This window comes from Dasypus novemcinctus, chromosome 1, assembly GCF_030445035.2.
Source record: "Dasypus novemcinctus isolate mDasNov1 chromosome 1, mDasNov1.1.hap2, whole genome shotgun sequence".
Lineage (NCBI taxonomy): Eukaryota > Metazoa > Chordata > Mammalia > Cingulata > Dasypodidae > Dasypus > Dasypus novemcinctus.
This window is the reverse complement of record NC_080673.1, coordinates 115,236,450-115,257,917: the sequence shown is the minus strand read 5'-3', so window position 1 is coordinate 115,257,917 and position 21,468 is coordinate 115,236,450. Positions and strand designations below refer to the sequence as shown.

At 36.0% G+C, this 21,468-nt stretch overlaps 1 protein-coding gene across 1 annotated transcript in view; it reads left to right on the top strand.

Moving 5' to 3' along the window:
• Nucleotides 1-21,468, top strand: part of HERC5 (HECT and RLD domain containing E3 ubiquitin protein ligase 5) — a 74,653-nt gene that overhangs the window by 42,844 nt on the left and 10,341 nt on the right. Inside the window, exons 16-18 of the mRNA XM_058295639.2 lie at nucleotides 1,644-1,814; nucleotides 17,590-17,733; nucleotides 18,331-18,497. Of these exons, the coding sequence (XP_058151622.1) occupies nucleotides 1,644-1,814; nucleotides 17,590-17,733; nucleotides 18,331-18,497 (482 nt within the window). The remainder of the gene's footprint in view (nucleotides 1-1,643; nucleotides 1,815-17,589; nucleotides 17,734-18,330; nucleotides 18,498-21,468) is intronic.

The following is a 21,468-nucleotide window of genomic DNA, read 5'->3' as shown; positions in this document are numbered from 1 at the left end:
TAACCTAATTCACATGATAAATACCTTCTTATGCATATGATATTTGGGGTTCGTGAAGGAGATACCCACTAGTGAAACCAACAGCTTAAACTCCATGAAGAAAGCAAGTCAGACTTTCATAACTTGAGTTGGCTCATTAGGGCTTCAGTAGCAAAGGATGGAGCTTGGACAACTGGTCTAGTCATAGGACTTTTACCTGATGTTGTCAGCCTGTAGTCTCCTGAATAGATTCAGAGGCATACAAGTTTGGGCTTGATTGGGACTAGCCTCAATATTGAAAAAAGGTCCAGTCTAATGAAAAGACATAACAACAGGTATAGGAATGGCAGAGAATTCTTGAAATCAGAGTGCAAAAACACTATGGCCTATAGGTCCATTAAGATTAGGACCCCTACAAATGATTGGTACTCTGTGATAGTATCATAATAAAGGTTTGTGAGAAGTATCCCCTTTTCAATATACTGTCACCAGCTGAGTCAGTTCTGTTTGTCAGTCTGTCCAGCAAATTAAATTAAAATTAAAATTGAGCAGTTGAAAATGCCCAGGGAAATGTATCAGATAACTTCCCCATCACTGAATTTTCATAAGAATTAAACTCATGAATATAGAAAAACGTTTAGAAAGTGCCTTGCATAAAGTAAGTGTCCTAAAATGTTAGCTCTTATTATCATCACTTTTATATATGCAGGATGTGTATATGTATGCATAATACTCAAATATGTTATAAAAGTAGACACTTTCACATATTTTTGCATTTGCCATAAAAAAAAAAAAAGCTTTTTGTTTAAAAAGTCTGCCAAAAAACAAGTTATTTATTTTCCCTTTTCTCTGTAGGCTATAATTCTGCTCCTACTAGACCATCAGCAAAAATCATGTATGGTTTAAAATAGTTTAAGTTGATTTACAAGTTCTGAATATGGCCATTAATGAAACATGTAGTAAGGGAAGTTGAAAGAAAAAAGATGCAAGAATTTTGTTTTGAATTCTTATAACCTATTCTCTCCTGTGCTTAAATAAGTGTCAGTGACATTTTTATAAAACTGGTATTAGATTGTTCTTTGTTTTGCTAAGAGCCACAGACTTTAATAAACCCAAGTTGCCATTTGATCTTAGAATGAACAGCCTCCTCCCTCTTGTGTTAACTTAATAGATTAACTCTCCCCTAAGAAATCATCTCTGAGGGCTTTCCTCCCAGAATAGGATATCTTTGGAGAGGTCTCTCATACCTTTTTTTTTTCTTCCCGCAATGTTTTCTAAACATCTGACCTTCCCTTCTGAATGAAATTATTATGGTGCAGTGGACTCCTTCTTTGGACAATAATCAATCCCTTAGGCTATTGATGATTATTAGCTTTGGTAATTTAAGTATCAATAATCATGTTTACAAGACGAAGTGGTCCAGTGGAACCAGCATTTGGTCACCTACCTGCTCACCCAGGTTGGCTCAACAAAGCTTTTTATTCCATAGGTTCCATTTTTCTTCTGCTCACCAAATATATGGCCTACTCCAATAGTATTTATAAGGCCCTTTCATAAATGTTTGTGATGTGCATTTATAAACCAAATTAGTTTGTTCTACCTTATAAGTTTCTATCTAGAGAGGGCAAATGGCAAAATGAAGTAAAACATTTCTGATTTTCTAGGAGCAAATATACAATCCGCTTATGAGGTTGGCAGTTGCTGAGGAAGAAGGGTTGCCTGAATCCACTTTTACATTCTTCTTTGATCTAAGAGTCAGAAGGAGTCACTTGATTGAGGATGTTTTGGAGCACCTAAATCTGCTTGAGAAAGAAGACCTGAGGAGAGAGTTAAGGGTAAAGTGTAATTCTCGCTTAATATTTTTTATTGCTGAGAGAAGAAAAATGTAAAGAAGGTAACAGAGGGTCTTGTAAGGGGGAAGTTATCTCCCTTTGCCCCTGAGATTGTCTGTCTTTGGATTTTAGATATTAGCTGTGGGCCCTTATTCAGTGCAGTTGGTCTAAAGAGCAGTAAGCAAAATGGTTGTTCTTTCCGACCTGGCTCAGGTTGAAAGTACAGAATTAGCCCTAAAGGATCTAATCCCTCCTGAGAGCTCATCATCAGCTTTCAAGGGTTCCCAATGAGATGGGGGTGGTGTAGGGAAGATTGATTTCTGCTTTCATGTTGGAACTCAAGTTGCTGTTTGTAAGAAATAACTTCCTCTTTATTGACTACATAATTATTTGGGGGTATAACTCTAGATATAATCATGTTCTGAACAGTCAGATTTATAAATTATTTTTGGTTTACTTAGCTGTGTAACTTGTCTTACTAGGTAGATATTTGACACACAAAGTAATGAATAGTCACTAGTAGATCTTTGAATACTTTATACTTACTGATTTTTTCCTTTCAGCAACACTATGTAGTAGGTTCCATTTTGCCCCCATTTTTCAGTTGGGGAAACTGAGGTACAGACCTGCAACTTATCCACTGGTAACATGGCTAATAAGTCTTAGAGTCATGATTTGAGCACCACCATTAGGCTTCTGAAACCCTACTTAATCAAGACAAATAAAGACTTGCCTGATAATACTTATTAGAGTGTTTTTGATAAGAGACCCAGTTTATCACTTGTCCAACTCATATTAAAGAAACACTGATTTTACTAAAGGATAACATACAATTTTAAAATTACGTTGTGCCAGGGTTTGTACATGGAGTTGGCATTTCCTTGTATTTTTGCATGTAGATGATTTTGTAAACCCAGCAGACTTATTATGTGATTCTAACCTGTGCTAGCCAGCCAGTTGCCACTCAGTTATTTTAGTTCCTCTTTTACATTTCATTCACTCATTTTAAATTCAGATAATATCTGATGATCATTTACCATTTTCCATATTCTGAGACATTAAAAACATTTTAAAATGAAATTTTATTGAAATATATCATTCATACATGAGCATACATAAACAATAAGTGTATGGTATAATTTGTGAATTTACATAACAAACATGCATATCATCATACAAGGCTACCTACCATACATCTCCCCACCACCAACACCTTGCATTGTTGTGAAACATTTATTACGAACTATGAAAGATCATTATCAAAATATTACTGCTAACTATATAGCCCATATCTTACATTTGGTGTATTTTCCCCCCTAACCTATCCAATTATTAATCCTCTATATTAGGATTATATATGTATTTTCATCATTCAGGAGAAAACATTCTCGCATCTGTCCTGTCAACTACAGTCTGTCATCCACCACTGGCTTCCCTGTATTATACAGTCCCATTCTTTGTACAATCCTGCTGAGATCAGCTCAGCGATAGGTTGGCTCAAAGGGAAGGTGATGTAGAACTTTATGAAATAAAGGACAATTTAGATCTTCTTTGATTTCTATAAGCAATGTTGTGTAGTTTTCTGTGTATAGGTCCTTTGCATCCTTGGTCAAATGTATTCCTAGGTATTTGATTTTTTTAGTTGCTACTGCAAATGGAATTTTTCCCCTTAATTTCCTCCTCAGATTGCTCATTACTATTGTATAGAAACACTACTGATTTTCCCATGCTGAGCTTCTATCCCGCTAATTTGATGAATTTAAATACTTTCTAAATACAAGATCATGTTATCTGCAAAAAAATAAAATAAAATAAAGGACAGAGAGGAAGACACAAGAGAGGAGATAAAGATGCGACCAGGGGACTCACAGCTTCTGAAACTGAAAGGCTAGACCCTGATTCCACATCGCATTTATTGGGAAACTACCAAGAAGCTGTTTGCTATCAGAGCTGCAACATCATCTACAATAAGGAACAACTGCAACATCTACAATAGAACAGATGTAACATTTACAATAAGGAACAGGTCATACAAAGTTCAAATACAATCTAAACTCTTTTTCCCACATTTCCCCCTTTTTGTTTTTGCACGTAGGGGGGTCATACAAAAACTAGATATATTCTAATAAGTGTTCGGCTAGATAAAATGCTTTTCTAATGCTTTGCAACATCTAGCTCAAGGCTAGGAAGTCCTGAACCAGCAGCCGATACCAGAATCTTGATTAAAAGATAACAAGTGAAAAGTGCTAACCCATAAGGCATTGGTTCACTGATTAACAAAGCTTCCTGCATGATATTTTCACTTTTAGGTTTGAACAATACTCATTAAATTTTTTCTCAATACATTCAACAAGGTACATTTATATATCACAGTTCATCAAATCACTTAAGTATACAATATGTTACATTATTAAAGTTTTGATTAGTATTCAAGCATTTTATACATAATCCATAACTGCAGTAGATTATACAACAACAAGCCATAAGACTTCCACTAGCAGACATTTAATGAATAGACTTTCATTTCTCATGGGCTTAAAATTCCCAACCAGCAAGACTAGCCACATCCAATCCACCTTTTCCCTCTTTTTTTTATTTTATTTTTTTATTTTTTAAAGCAGCCTGCTGGAGGTCCTCCTACTCCCATGAAGGACCTTTCCCAATTAACACATCTAAGTGAGAAATGAAAGATTTTTAGTATTCCAACAATATTATAGACTCCATTAACATGAAAAAACAGTGTACTTTATCAATTACAGCAGAGTATAGTTTTGTCTTACCCAACCAAACAACATTTAATAATTTGATAGAGTAGCAGGAACCTTACAGCTTGTCCCAATTGTTTGCCTATTCCAGACCCTTAAAATACCATTGTCTCTGATGTTTCTTAGTACGGTCACTGCCACAGGTTTCTTCAATGCAGCCAGATTCATTGCCATCAGGCCAGGGCAGAAAGCCTTGAAAAACTGCAAAAGTCCGTTGTAGACCTTTTCACACAGTTTTTGTACTTTTTGTTTTCATTCAGGCTTGTTTTACTTTTACAAAACACCTTATCTCACTGAATGCTACCACAATACTTTTACAACTTGCTATATGCATACTAGTTCTGTCCTGCATATCTCCATTTCTGATTTTATAAAACTACCCATTTTATTTTAGGACAAAATATACCTTATTAAATTTCAGGTAGCATTCCCACAAACTTTTTACCTTTTTCAATACTTGCTTAACTTTTATATCTTTCATTTTATCCTATGAAGAAAAATAAACTATTTCAATTTAAGCAAGAACTATTTTTTATGAAGAAACTTACAGTAATTCTATTAATCAAGACTTACAATTATAGAGATCTCATTAACATTTTAAAGTTAGGTAATAATATAAGTGCTTATTTAATTTTTTGGCCATTTGAATAGAGCTCTTTCAGAACCTTTTATTTACCCAATTATATCACCATCCAGAGGTATCAAAATATACACTGACAATTCTTTCTTTATTTTGCTTTTTTCCTTTTTCTCTTTCTTTTTTCCTTGCTTTCTCTTTCTTTTTTTCTACCTTTTTCTATCTTTTTTTTCCTTCCCTTTTCTCTCTTTTTTGAGCAATCACACACACTGAAACAATTACAACACACACCCTGACATCGAACAAACACAAAAGCAGTTCCAAATCTATTAATCTAGAATTTCTTCATTGCTTCCTTTTATAATTCAACATTTCTTTTCCAGTTTTCCTCTTCTCAATTAACTTCTTAATCTCTTTCTGTCCTCAAGCCATACTTGCTTGAACAAGTTCTGTAGTTTAGATACTTTGATGTAAAGCCATTCTAGTCTTTGGAATGAGACCCAGCCGTGCAGTTTCCAGTGTCTGTCTCTCCATCTGCACGACTGGAGGTTCTGGGTTCCACAGGAACTTTCGTCGTCTCTCGGCATTCATGGTATGGCTTTATTCGACAAGCTGGTACCCACATTGAACATTCTCCATCTCCTGGGGAAATACAAGCAAACCCTCGAGGACTTTGAAGGCTTTCCAAACCACTCAGGGCTCTGTGCTGTCATAACCACTTTAGTTTTGCTTGAAGTGTTCCTTCTTCCCTTGGGTCCCTGTTTGGATGCCAATTGCTGTGAGCCTTCTTTCCTTCAAGTGCCTGTTCGGATGCCAGTTACTGCAGAGACCAGCTCAGGAATAGGTCTGCACGAAGGGAAGGCGATGCAGAACTGAAGAAATAAAAGGACAGAAAGAAGGACACAAAGAGAGGAAGCAAAGATGGGACCAAGGGACTTCACAGCTTCTGAAACTGAGAACCTCAACCCTTGTTTCCACATGGTATTTATTTGAAAACTAATGAGCAGCTGTTTGCTATCAGAACTGCAACGTTTACAATAACAGGAAGCAACAAATTAGGTAAGCCAGTTTCCCACAACAAGTTGCTTCTTCCCTTCCCATCCCTGTTCAGGTGCCATTTGCTGCTTCCCTTCGTGCCCCATGTTGGGCACCAGTTGCTGAGATCAGCTCAGTGATAGATTGGCTTGAAGGGAAGACGATGGAGAACTTTACAAAATAAAGAACAGAGAGAAAGACACAAGAGAGGAGATAAAGATGGGACCAGGGAACTCACAGCTTATGGAACTGAGAGCCTCGATCCCAGTTTCCACATCATATTTATTAGGAAATTACCAAGCAGCTGTTTGCTATTAGAACTGCAACATCATCGACAAAAATGAACAACTGCAACATCTACAATAGAACAGATGTAACATTTACAATAAGGAACAGGTCATACAAAGTTCAAATACAATCTAAACTCTTTTTCCCACACAGTCCATTGAACAATCAAGTGGCTGTCATTTTTATCACAGAATTATGCTGCCATAATCTCAGTCAATTGTAGAACGTTTTCACTACTACAAAAGGAAAAATCCCATACCCCTTTATACCCCCTATTGTTGTCCCTTACTTTTGAAAAATATCTTCTCACCATTGCTGCAAAATATTACAATATTACTGCTATCATCTATAAGTTACATTAGTTGTAATTTTCCTGTGTATCACCATATTCTTAGCACTTTGTAAAGAAGAGCATTCATGTATTTATACTATTAACCACAATCTTCATCTGCCACCAAAATGACTGTTATACATACCCTAGAATATTTTCTAGTTTCCTTTCAATTGACATTTACTTCCACATACTACTGTTCTAGATGTTGAGAAAGGTTCAATTAATTTGCATATGGAAAGGTCAGGACTCAGTAATAATTTTGGGAAGGAAAAAAAAGAATTTATTTATGACCGGCCAGGCTCGGGACCTTTCTGTTCAAACCTGAGCCCCAAATAAGATTTTTGGGTTTCTTTTATACAGAGGAAGAGTGAAATAGTCCTTTGTTTCAGTGCTCAATAAGTTTGAATTAACACATAACCCCCACATTCTAAGTAAGCCTAAGCATGAACTTCATACATTCTAGGTAAGCTTTTAGCATGAACTTCATATATTCCATGTAAGCTCTTAACACATGTGGTTTGCATTTTCCCCAAATATTTAAAGTTTATAGAGTTTACATAGTTTAATTGTTCTTCTGGGACTGGAGTTGTTGCCATGGTTACCAAGGGCAGGGCTGCAGCTCTTACCATCTGACACACAAAACTCAGGTTATCTACAAAGAGACGAACAGCCCCCCACCCATGGCCTATATCATTCCCCCCTTTATGCCAGCTTAACTTGCTAAGCTTTAGCATAATTATCATTGGAATTATGAGGTGGGTGGCTGTTTGTTGTTTTGATCATTAATTTCCCAGTGAGGGCCCAAAGACAAAGTTCCTGGGCAACATCCTGGGTTTATCCTGTTTCCAGAAGAAGTTCTCATCCTGGATAGTAGAATCCTGGAAGTGGGCCCCAACCACACCCCCAGCAGCCATTCTGGGGGTTACCGGTGCTTACATGGATTTCTTGTCAGGCCCAGATCCATCTATTAATTTTATTTTACCCTTAGAGAGTTTACACCTTTGATCTTAAAGGGGTGCTGAATGGAGATGTTCTTTTTTCTATAACTACTTCCCACCAGCCATGGGTTGTAGTCCTTGCCTAACAAGGTGTAAAAACTTTGTTATTTATTTTTACTGGAGGAAGATGGATCTGGCATTCTGTATGAAGTTGGATGAAGTTTTCATATGGCTAGTAAGATGTCCATTCTGAAAGAAACAAATTTAATTAGAATTTTGGAATACTTGTTTGTTAGAAGAGGACACTGGATTACAGAGATAGGTGCCTGCAAAGATGGCACTTTTTAAAAAAATTGGTGGGGAACAGCATATATATTAAGTTATTTTATGTTCAGGGAGACATTGTAACAGATAACAGTATTAGGTTCTTTATTTTGAAGACGCATTTCAGGCTGTTTAATGATTGGCACTTATGTGCTTTGTCAGATGTTCCTGGTGAACTGGTACCTTCTTGGAAAGTTGGTTTTATTCAGAATTAGTTCACCAAGTTGAAAATTCTTTTACCTTTGGGAGTGATCAGAACTACAGAATAAAATTTTTTACATTTTGGCTTTAATTGAATAATTTCTGGTAATTTTGACTGTTTAATAGGTGACCTACTGCTGGTAAGTAGGCCTTGTTTTGCTACACAGTAGAATACAGAAGAGTAGTAGGGTGACTGAGCTTGGTATTAAATAACCAGTTATTTGTAAGCCACTGGTGGCCCCTGGCTTTAAGCACATTCTTTACCTAATATGGGGTGAAGACTGTGAGAGGTTGCCCTTAAGTTAGTTGGTGGCCTTTAGGTTACAGGGGTTGTTGGCCCTACTGTTTTGCCTAAAATGGCTATTCTATTTTATTTTATAGACATGTTTATTAATTACTTAGAAAATGAAATTTACCAGGATTTTAACATGTTTAATGCACTTCTGTACATGATTCAGAATAGAAAAGATAACATAATAATTATCAGGCATATATTTAGAACAGGATAAAGGTATAGCACTTAATATTAATTAATGTATTACTTAATGCATAAGGACTTTGAGTTGCAATTAATAAAGTTTCAGGTTTGTAATACTTTACATGTTATCTGTCCAAGGGAGCAGGCCTTGTGTTTAAGTTCTACTTAAACTTGTGTTTAAGTTCTACTTGCAGTATTATGGTATTTATTGCTCCACTTCATATGTTCTTTTTTTTTTTAAAGATTTATTTTTATTTATTTCTCTCCCCTTCCCCACTCCCCCACCCTCGCCCCAGTTGTCTGTTCTCTGTGTTGATTCGCTGCGTGTTCTTTTGTCCGTTTCTGTTGTTGTCAGCGGCACGGGAATCTGTGTCTCTTGTTGTTGTGTCATCTTACAGCATCAGCTCTCCGTGTGTGCGGTGCCATTCCTGGGCAGGCTGAGCTTTCTTTGGCACTGGGTAGCTCTCCTTACAGGGTGCACTCCTTGCACGTGGGGCTCCCCTTCGGGGGGGACACCCCTGCGTGGCACGGCACTCCTTGCACTGCACGTGGGCCAGTTCCACACGGGTCAAAGAGGCCTGGGGTTTGAACCATGGACCTCCCATGTGGTAGACGGATGCCCTAACCACTGGGCCACGTCCTCTTCCCTCGTGTGCTCTTCACAGAGGCTGCAGTACTGTTGATCCTAGACAGAGACTATGGAGTAGATTTTACCAGCCTGGTGCATAGCACTCTCTGGCATTATGAAACTGTGACAGTTTGAAGACAATATTCATTGTACATTTGGCTGTTTTTAGCCACTATTGGCTGCTGCAGGAGCTTGAAACTGCAAAGTAGTTTCCATCCCCTTCAGGAGCACAACCAAAAGGTAGTAAATATTTTGTTGTTTTAAAGGTCAGTGATCAAATTAGCCAATAACTCATATGGAAAAAAACAAACTGCAATGTATTCAAGGCCTAGTTTGAATGCACATGACAGTTTGACAGTGTTGAAGTTTATCTTTTGATTTTTATATATACCCTTTTAACATTTTTAATGGAATGTTACATATTAAATGAACTTAACCTCTTAGTACTTTGCTTACTTTTACAATTTTATTGTGAAGACATTAGCAGGTATTTTATCTTAGTAATAGAAGAAAAATTATTTTTTCCATTTTTAAAATGAAAACTGAAGATTCCCAGTGGAATCTAGGTGACTTTTTATTACCATTACTTAAATATATACCTTGTGGTGACTCTTAGACAGGTTTCATTACTATGAAGTTACTTCTTGCTATTAATATTAATCCAGGTTTTTGGTTTTTTTTTAATAATGGCTTTTTAGAACTAGAACCATTTAAATGCTTCAGTTTGGAAGATGCTTTTACAAACTTTTTATAATTCATCACAATTATAGATTGGCACATTTATTTTAGATTATAATTAGTAACCAATGGAATTTACTTTATGCATTTAAGAGAGAGCAGCTTTACATTTAACTTAATCTCATTAAACATGTGCTTACAGTTTTTATTATTTTAAAGATTTAACACATATAATGTTAACTTATCAGCCTGGTATTCTATAAACCCAAGAGATGATACTTAAGCTAAACAAGTTGAAATTGTTACTGATTAAACAGAGAATGTTGTTTTCTTTTTTTACAGGGGCTTAAAACTTTTGTTTTTGATAATTTAAAAACTGTGAATAATTTTAATAGCATACTAACTTTTAGGCTCTGGAATATAAAGCAATTATTAAATATGTATTACCTATATAACTGCATATTTAACTTTAACAATTTGAGCAAATAGGCAGAGACGAATAGTTTGATAAAGAACCATCATTAAGTTATTTAAAACCTTCTTCTTTGCTGGTTAATTCAAAATATAGTTCCCTCACTGACTTTCTTAGTTACATTGCTGTTTGGAGTGAACCTGGCAAGCATTTGGGCTTTGATTAAACTGGAAAGAAATCGGGTAGCTTTTTCTCATTTTTTTTTTCTTTGAGACAGCCTGAACAATGAAGTGGGGAGTGCTGCTTAGTAAGGCTTGAGAAGAGTATTGCCTACCCTTGGAAAACCTGGCAATAGTTATTTCTGATTCCTGGTGGAAATGGCCAATCAGAATTAATTTATATTATTTTAAAGGTTAAGGAAAAAGACAGCTTTTCATTTAAAAGGGTAAAGAGAAAAAAAAAGGGTAGAGAGGAAATGAGAAGACCAAAAATATTTAGAATGGCACAAAAATGATATGCATAAACCCCTTTCTTTTTAATTTAACCATTAGTTTTTAAAGTTTGATTATTAAGTTGAATTGTTAAGGGGTGGAACTGTAAGTTAAGGCAAATGCAGTTTATAATTACCATCACAATAGTTGAAGACTGGGGTGAAATTAGTTATAAAATAATTATAGGATAAGTTTAATAGCCACCACTATCACAGTAAGCACCAGAGAAACCTGAAGTAGCCATAAATAGAGGCAAATTAATTCAATATTTCTATTACAATAGCCAAAATCCAGGCCACATTTACTCTGTTGTAATAGCTTTAGTTAAAAATTTATATATATATATATATATATAAAGGTACTTATACAATTATTTCAGTTCTTAGTTACAGTTTTTAGTATGTTTTTATTTTAAGATGAATTGGATACCTTTATTTAGTTACAAGAATCTTAGCAACAATCTTGTGAAGTGTTTTGCTTTTTTTCTTAGTAACTGAACAAATTTATTTGTGAGTTACGCATTTAATTCACCAGCAAGACAGCACTGGCATTTAAAGATTTATTTTTAAGTTACTTTTTATCATGATTTTTTAGGTTCAAGTATACCAACAAAAGCCAAACACAGATTTTAAAATTGAACACAAAGTTAAGCACAGATTAAAACAGAAGAATTCCATATTTTTAGCATCTCCAGGGCATTGGGAGATAGGCTGATTAAATTTAGTATGATGTCTTTAAGCCAAGTTGGGGTTTTTAGTTTTTTATTTTTTCTTTTCTTTTGTAGTTTATGACCTTTACTGCTGATAGTTTTCAGCCAAACGAATTATCAGGGCTATCAGGTGATTAGAGGATTATTGTTTCAAGCATCAAGCAATAGATTCCTTCTTTTAGATAAAAGTACTTTATCAGTTTTATAGCTTTATAACATTTCAAAGCATTTTTTTTCATAGACTTGCAAAGAAGAGATTCAGAAAAGCAGAACCTGGGCAGAAGTTAATTATACAAATTTATTTTGGCCTTAGGGAAGGAATTTTTATTGCATTTATCCTGGTCCTGCTCGGTGTCCCCTTCACCTTTCAGGCAGTCAGGTGCAATTAGATAGGAATGTGGCTTATGAATAGGAGGCATGGACTCACTGAAAAGGGGCAAGCTGCTCCTTCCATTTCCTAGCTTTCTGCTTTTGCTATGCATCCTCCTAAAGGGGGCAGAGGGGAGGTAATTGTAGCGAGTTTCAGGCTGCTAAAATGGCTTGAAAAGAACCTTTTAGGCTTGGCACTTTCCCCCTTCCCCTCCCCTCCCCCCCCTCCCCCACAGGGCTATGATTTAAGTTACTGGTTTCATCAGCTATCCTGACTGGGGCCAATTGTAGTAAACTTGGGTGTGCAGCACGGACACAGACAATCCCTAAGCCCTGGCAAATGGGATGGAACCAGAGATGAGATAGCAGAGCATGTGCAAACATTCAGACTCTGTGGTTTTGCTTTATAAACTATAATCATTTCACTCCTTTGCTAATGGCAAGAGAGGGTTCCAACTTAACCAAGTTCACCACTTTACATAATTATACAAATTAACACCAGCACCGGACAGACACAGACAGAAGCTCAAAGCCTATTAATCTGACTCACAATTTCTATTTTCCGGACACAGCTGCCCCTGCAACCATTACAAACCTTAGAAAGAGACAACTTTTAATACTAAAATTTAACAGGATTTTCTGTTTACCCTGGCTGCTTACAAAGTGAATTCATCTGCAATTCAGCACCAAAACAAAAGACTCTGGCTAAACCTTTTCACTGTTTAACTTTACACCCAGACCAAGCTTCACTAGAAAGCCGATTCGTTTTCCTGTAACTAAGATTTCTAAATCCAAACCAATTTTCAGGATGTTAGGACTCAAACCTATAAACATCCTTTCCTATTATAATCAATCCTTCACTACCTCAGTGGAGACAAGACCAGAAGTAGATGCTAACACACAGCTAGCCAAACCCAAATGCCAAACTTTTTCTTTTTCTTTTTTCTTTTCTTTTAGACCTGGAGGAGATGGCTTCCCCCCAATCCCTGGAGGTAATGGGGTCTCCTGAAAGTTGATCAGACTTCCCTTCCTAACAATTAAAGCTAGGGTTTTCCTGACACTATGCTCCCCTGAGGGAGTCTTACCTTTTTCTGTGTTTGGAGTCGTTTTTCATTTCCAGAATTTTTCCAGGCCTTCCATGGCCCCCAATTTTCTTCAGGAGGATTCTGATGGAGTCCACATGTTTTCTGGACTAAATTTAGTCCAGGGGCACCCAGATTTGAGACTCACCTGAGTCCTCCCAGCTTCCTCAGGGATCCAGAAGGGGTAGCAAAATGCTACCTTCTCTGGCCTTCATTTGCAAACCCCAGACAAGCCCCAAATTATTGTAGATGTCAAGAGAGTTTCAATTATTTGTGTATGGAAAGGATAGGACTCAGTAGTAATTTTGGGAAGGAAAAAAATGAATTTATTTACAACCAGCTGGGCTCAGGAACTTTCTGTTCAAACCCAAGCCCCAAATAAGATTTTTGAGTTCCTGTTATACAGAGGAAGAGTGAAATAGTTCTTTCTTTTAGTGCTCAATAAGTTTGAATTAACACATAACCCCCACATTTTAAGTAAGCTTTTATCATGAGCTTTATACATTCTAGGTAAGCTTTTAGCATGAACTTTATACATTCCATGTAAGCTCTTAACACATGTGGTTTGCATTTTCCCTGAATATTTAAAGTTTATAGAGTTTATACTGCTTAATTATTCTTCTGGGACTGGAGTTGTTGCCATGGTTACCAAGGGCAAGGCTGCAGCTCTTACCATCTGACACATACAGCTCAGGTTATCTACAAAGAGACGAACCGTCCCCTCCCATAGCCTATATCACCACCCCTTTCAGCCACAATCACATTTATAACTCAGCAGAGTTAGTTTTATAATGAGTTAGTTACTCATTATAATGTGTTACTCTCAACTTTATTCATTTCCACACATTTACAACTAATGTTATTAATAATGCTATATACATTAAGCATCATTTCCCATTCTCAATCCACATGCTATTTCCTAGTAACCTAAATACTGTAAAGTTTACCTCCATGAGTTTGCTCATAGTATTTAGTTCTTATTAGTGAGTCCATAAAATATTTGTCCTTTTGTGTCTGGTTTATTTCACTCAACATAATATCCTTTAGGGTCATCCATGTTGAACTATATATCCCTATTTCATTTTTTCTTAAAGCTGAATAGTATCCATTGCATATATATACCATATTTTGTTTATCCATTCATCAGTTGTTGGACACTTGGGCTGGTTCCATATTTTAGGAATTGTGAAAAATGCTGGTATAAACATTGGTGTGCAAATGTCAGTTCACATCCTTGCTTTCACTTCTTTTGGATATATTCCTAGTAGTGGCTAGATCATATGGCAGTTCATATTCAGCTTCTTGAAGTACTGCCAAACTGTTTTCCACAGAGGCTACTCCATTCTACATGCCCACCAACAGTGAAGGAGTGTTCTTGTTTCTCCATGTCCTTTCCAGCACTTGCAGTTTTCTGTATTTTTGGTTTTTTAAAATAACAGCCATTCTTAAGGTTTGAAATGGTATCTCATTGTAGTTTTGATCTGCATTTCCTTAATCACTAGTGATGTTGACCATTTTTTCATGTGCCGTTTGTATTTCCTCTGAAGAAATGTCTATTCAAGTATCTTGCCGATTTTTTAATTGGGTTTCTTGTCTTTCTATCATTGAATTGTATGATCATTTTATATAACATGGATATCCAACCTTTTTTGGATATGTGGTTCCCAAATATTTCCTGCCATTGGGTAGGCAGCTTTTTAATTTTCTTGACAGTCTTTTGAAGAACAAAAGTGTTTAATTTTGAGGAGGTCCCAATATCTATATATTTTTTCTTTGTGGTTCATGCTTTGAGTATAAGTTTTAAGAAACTACCACCTACCACAAGATCTTGAAGATGTTTTCCTAGTTTATGTTTGTAGCTTTTGTATTTAGGTCCTTGATCCACTTTGAGTCAATTTTTTTTATATGGTGTGAGATAGGAATCCTCTTTCTTTCTTCTGGATATGGATATCCAGTTCAACATTGTTGAATAGAATGTTCTGACCCAACTGGGAGGGCTTGAGAACCTTGTCAAAAATCATTTGACTGTAGATGTGAGGGTCTATTTTTGAGTTCTCAATTCGGTTTCATTGGTCAATTTGTCTGTCTCTATGCCAGTACCATGCAGTTTTTACACTGTAGCTAAATAATATGCTTTAAAGTCAGGAAGTAAGAGTTTCCGACGTCATTCTTCTCTTTAAAGACTTTTTTTGGCTATTCAGGGCTCCCTACCCTTCCAAATAAATATGATAATTAACTTTTTTTTAAAAAGATTTATTTTTTTATTTATTTCTCTCCCCTTCCTTCCCCCCAAGTTGTCTGCTCTCTGTGTCCATTCATTGCGTGTTCTTCTGTGACTGCTTCTATCCTTATCAGTGGCACTGGGAATCTGTGATTTTTTTTGTTGCGTCATCTTGCTGTGTCAGCTCTCCGTGTGTGCGGCACCATTCCTGGGCAGGCTGCACTTTCTTTCACTCTGGGCGGCTCTCCTTATGGGGCACACTCCTTGCGCACGGGGCTCCTCTACGTGGGTGACACCCCTGTGTGGCACGGCACTCCTTGCGCGCATCAGCACAGCTCATGGGTCAGCTCCGCATGAGTCAAGGAGGCCGGGGGTTTGAACCACGGACCTCCCATGTGGTAGGCAGATGCCCTATCCACTGTACCAAGTCTGCTTCCAATTGACTTTTCCATTACTGCAAAAAGAAGCCTGTTGAGATTTTTATTGGGATTGCTGTGAATCAGTAAATCAGTTTGTATAGAATTGATGTTGTCCTTCCATTCATATAAGTCTTTGGTTTCTTTTAGCAATTAAAACCTTTTTGTTTTTTTTAATTAGAGCAGTTGTAAGTTTATAGAAAAGTCATGCAGAAAGCATAGATTTCCCAAATACACACACATACATACAGAGTTTTCCCTATTTATAAACATTTTGTATTAGTGTGGTACTTTTGTTACAATTGATCAAGCAATATTATTATACCTACATTATTAACTGTAGTCTATATTTTATAATAGGATTCAGTTTGTGTTATGCAGTTCTGTGGTTTGTTTGTTTTTAAATTTTTCTTCTGGTAATTTATATGCAAACTAGATTTAATCCTTTAGGCACTTTCAAGGATACAGTTCAGTGATGCTAAATATATTCCCAAGGTCTGTGAGGCATTTTATGTGTGCTACCCCATTTATTCTTTCTGATAATCTTGTGGGTAAACTGAGGACTGAGAGATCAAATAGCTTGTGCATAATAAGGAGCAAGGAAAGAGGTTGATACCTGGTCTTATTATAAAGATCTTAAACATTTCGCTGAGGTTTGAAACTTGCATCTCTAAGGGAAAAGGAGGAGGCATTCATCCAAATAAAGAGGCCTAAAGAGCTGCTTTTACAAGAAATATTGTGCAGCCTTTGGAATCAATGACTTTCTATCAGAAGAAAGAATACATATAAAGGTTAAAAGGCTACAAGTGATAAATGAAGTTTAAATAGAAAATGAGCATCCAGGAAAAGAATAGAGAGAAAGGACAAAAATCCCAGGGTAGAGCCATGGGAAATTCTAGTATTAAGGCAGCAGGAAAAAAACAGAGAAGGAAAAACTGGAATAGAGCTGCATAAAATAAAGCCAAGGAGAAAAGAATGTCAAGAAAGAGGAAGTGGTCAGAAGTGTAAAATGAGTTAGTGAAATCAAGGAAATGAATATGTGAAAAAGCCCTTGGAATTGGGGATTAACAGATTCTTGGACATTTTAGAGTGAACCATTTAAGTAGAGAAGTGAGTGAGTCTGGAAGCTGGTGTACGTTCTCTGAAGTTTGACAACTTGGAGTAGAAGGAGCCAGGAGCTGGTAATGTCTGTATTGGAAGCAATGGTTTGGGTTTTCTCCTTTCCCTCCCCTCCCCACTTCCCTTCTCCTGTATAAAGGAGACCTGAACACACTTAACTGAAGTTAAAGATTCTAAGAAGGAATGGAGGGAATAATTGAAGGAGCAAAGACAGGCTAAAATGGAATTATTTTGGAGAAGAGTTAGTGTCCATAGATGGGATGCTACCTCCATAAGGAGTAAACAGCAAAGCTAGGAACTCCAATAAATGCCTAATGCATGGTCTGGGTTTTTGGTATTATAAAAATCCTATTATTTATATATTTTTGGATTTATTTTCATTATATTTAATGTCCTGATGACTATAATAGTCATGCCAATTGAAGTCAATTTAGTGGTAAATATGTCAGGTTTTGGAGTTTTCCAGACATCAGATTAAATCCAGCCTATACTGCCTAGCTGTTGTATAACCTTTTAAAACTTCTTGAAACCTCAATACCCTCATAGAATTGATGGGGAGATTAAATGTGTTAATACAAGTAAGATGCTTACCACAGTGCCTACCAAATAGTTGAGTCCACAGTTAATGTTACTTCTTCCTATTATTAAATGAGATTTAATCTGTAGAAATACAGAGCCCTGGAAGTGATGTGTTATTTGCTTTATTTCCTCAGATTTCATTTAGTGAAGAAATTGACTATAACTGTGGAGGAGTCAGGGCAGAGTTCTTCAATTGCCTGTTTGAAGAGATGACGCAGCCAGAATACGGGATGTTCATATATCCTGAAGAGACTTCTTACATGTGGTTTCCTGTCAGCGTACGTCTACTCTTCTTTGCTTATGGTGTCTCATGACAGAAAAGGTGTATCAAATATCATAGAAAATTAGCTTGTCTAAAGTGTTTCGTGTTAGGAGTTGAATTATTTATATCATTGTGAAATAATATTCAATTCTAATAAGGTGATTATTTTCTTTAAAACAGTGTCTCCTTTCTCTGGGTTCCCATGTCTGCCCACACAGGAAAACTTAAGCAATATATGTTTTTGACCATTTATTGAATGTATAAGTAAAAATACACCCTTCCTTTCTCAGACACTATTTCTTTGTTTCCGTTTTCTTCTCCCAGATTTGAATTAAAGACAAAGGCTATAAAAATAGCGAAAACTTTAGTTTATAAGGATTCCTGAGCTTAAAGTGTTTTATGCCTTTTATGCTTTTAGTAACCACAACTACAGCAGGGATGTAAATTGACTTACTGGCTGAAATAAATCCTAAATATTTCTATCTCAAGCATTTTGGTTTTAATTTATGATTTGATTTTGGGAAAGGGGAGATAAGATTACCTACTATAAATATTCCATTGTATGAGTAAAAATTCATAATACTTTCAGATTTTTTCTCTCTTTATTTTTCAGCCTAAATTTGAGGAAAAGAGATATTTTTTCTTTGGGTTACTATGTGGACTCTCCGTATTCAATTTCCATTGTGCCAACATTCCTTTCCCACTGGGACTGTTTAAAAAGCTTTTGACGCAAGCACCATCATTGGAAGACTTAAAAGAACTCAGTCCTGTTTTGGGAATGTAAGTGAATAAAGTTCCTTTTTCAGGTCCCTATCTAATATATTTAGATAAATATTTAAAACCGCATACCCCAGTAATATCTTCATGTTCAACAATAGCATCCTAGGTACTTTAAACCAGTCTTAACTTTGATAAAAATTGTTGGATGATAATTTAACTTTCTAAAAATAGAAAAGTTGATTGTTTCTCTTACTAGTTCTCATTCATTGCATTAATCTTTGAACTTTATCTGTATAGAAACAATTACAATAGTCAGAATACAGGTTAAGGTGTGCATAACTAGTTTATTTTAAATGTTGTATCATATCTTCACCTTTAAAGTGGAAATTATTATTCCTAAGTAAAAAGTAACCACCATATGGAAAAAAATATTGGCAACATACATAATATAAAAACAAGAAAACTTGGCAAAGCATATAAAAAGGCAGTCCACAAAAAGAAACAATAGAAACAGCTCCTAAATAGAAAGATGTCCAGTCTCACTAGTGATCAGGAAATGCATATTAAAATTAGATGCTAATTTATGTTTCAGATTGACAGTGGTTTAAAATATTGATACTATATAGTGTTAGCAAGGGTTTAGGAAAAGGTTTGCTCTAATTTCAGTTGTTGGAAGTGTAAATTGGTACTCCTTTTCAAAGAGTAATGTGGCAGTACTTATCAAAATAAAAAAATGTATTTGCCCCTTTGACACAGCACTTCTACCTCTAGACATTTCTCTTTCAGAAATAATTACCATGAAAGGATTTATATATACTAATGTACAGTACATTATAAGTGATAATATATAAAAATGACCTAAATATCTGTCAGTATGGGAATTGTATATTTTTGGAGTATTTATACAATGGAATACTGTGGAGATTTTTTAAAGAATGAGAACAATTATTTGATCCTATTATTATTATTACCCCTATATTACAGATGAAGAAACCAAAACAAAGAGAATTTAGGTAATTTGCCCAAGGCCCTCTAGTGATAGAACCGTGATTTGAACATAGGCTATCTGGTTCCAAAATCAGCTATTTATTATTAAACTAATAAGACAAGGACGAAAATATTGGAAGTACAAGATTTGGAAAGAAAGAGATAAATTTGTCATTATTTTTTACTGAAAACATTTCAAGATGACCTAAATAATGCTTATGCTTAAGAAGACTTGATATACATATAACTTAATTTATGCAAACTTAATATATCTGAAGATGTTGGATTGATCTGTATCAGTGATTCTCATACTTTTACGTCCTAAAACTCTCTTAAAAATTATTGAGGACCCAAAAAACTGTTGTTTATGTGGGTTACAAATCTGTCAAGATTTAAAATATTAGAGGGAAGCGGACTTGGCCCAGTGGTTAGGGCGTCTGTCTACCACATGAGAGGTCCGCGGTTCGAACCCCGGGCCTCCTTGACCCGTGTGGAGCTGACCCATGCACAGTGCTGATACCCGCAAGGAGTGCCCTGCCACGCAGGGGTGTCCCCCGCGTAGGGGAGCCCCACGCGCAAGGAGTGCGCCCTGTAAGGAGAGCCGCCCAGCGGGAAAGAAAGTGCAGCCTGCCCAGGAATGGCACCACCCACACTTCCCGTGCCACTGACAACAACAGAAGTGCACAAAGGAACAAGACGCAGCAAATAGACACAGAGAACAGACAACCGGGGGAGGGGGGAGTTAAATAAATAAATAAATCTTTAAAAAAAAAAAAGAATTATTAGAAAGCTATTTATTAGGACAATATGGTGTTGGTGCAGGTTTTCCAATGGCACAGAAGAGAGAGCTCAGAAATGGATCTACACTTACATTGAACTTTGTTAGAAGTGGCATGGTAGATCAGTGGGCATAGGAGGTACCATTCAATAAAGAGAGCTGGAAAAACTTATTATACATCTGGGAAAGAAATGAAAGTGGGTCCTTACCTTATGCCATTAATATAAAAAAAAAAATACTCCATGTAGACTAAGGACTTATATGGTAAATGCAAAAATGATTAAAATGTAGGGGAATATATTTTTTACCTCCTGGTTGAGGACTTCTTAAGCAAGATACAAAAAATACCAGCATTAAAGAAAAGATTGATATATTTAACTGTCATAAGTATAAAGAACTTTTCTGTTCATCAAAATATTCTTTAATGAAAGAGAACAGTCACTCCTCAAACTGGTAGATATTTGTAATACATTTTGGGATAGGGCAGGTGTCCCCTATATGTAGGTATAAGATATTACCAGTGTTTTACTTCTTGTTTTGGGAGGTGGATTTAGAGTTGTTCATCATAAAAAGATACATAAGTAAATAGGCAAATAAGACATATATGGATAAACGATGACAGAGTAACATGAACCAAGGATTATGATTAATCCAAATCTGTCTACTGAGTTTCCATCACCCTCCCCCCCTAAAAAAAAATCAATGAATAAAACATGGTTTGCTCTTTCACAATATAGTAATATAAAAATCCAGTGGGGGGAGAAAGTCAACTCAGAATCCCCCTTCTTCTAGAAACTGTCCCCAATGACACATATCCTTATGGAAAGATTTAACCAAATTCTTCCAAGCTATACCTACACCATTTACATATTTTTCTGTCTGCACATATCCTGTACTATTAGATGAGCTATTCATCATCATATCTCATCTACTAGTCTGAGAATTTATTGGCAATAATATCTTAGTCTTAATTTTATATCCCTTGTGTCTGCCATTTTAGGTGCTTCATAAATATTTGTTGAATGAGTAAATGAATGCATGAAGAAATAGAGAATGAGACATGTTACTTTAAGCATGTATAAAGTGCTGTGGAACCACAGAAGGTAGAAATATTAAGACTAGCTACTATCCATTCTGATATAAGCTCTGCTCTCTTGGATGCCTTGAAACAAAGTAGTCAAATTTCAGGTCTTTCTTAAGCTTGATGATATTTGTAGAAGAGGTACAGAGAAGATCTTTTACCCACACTTAATATCTCCTCAGTGA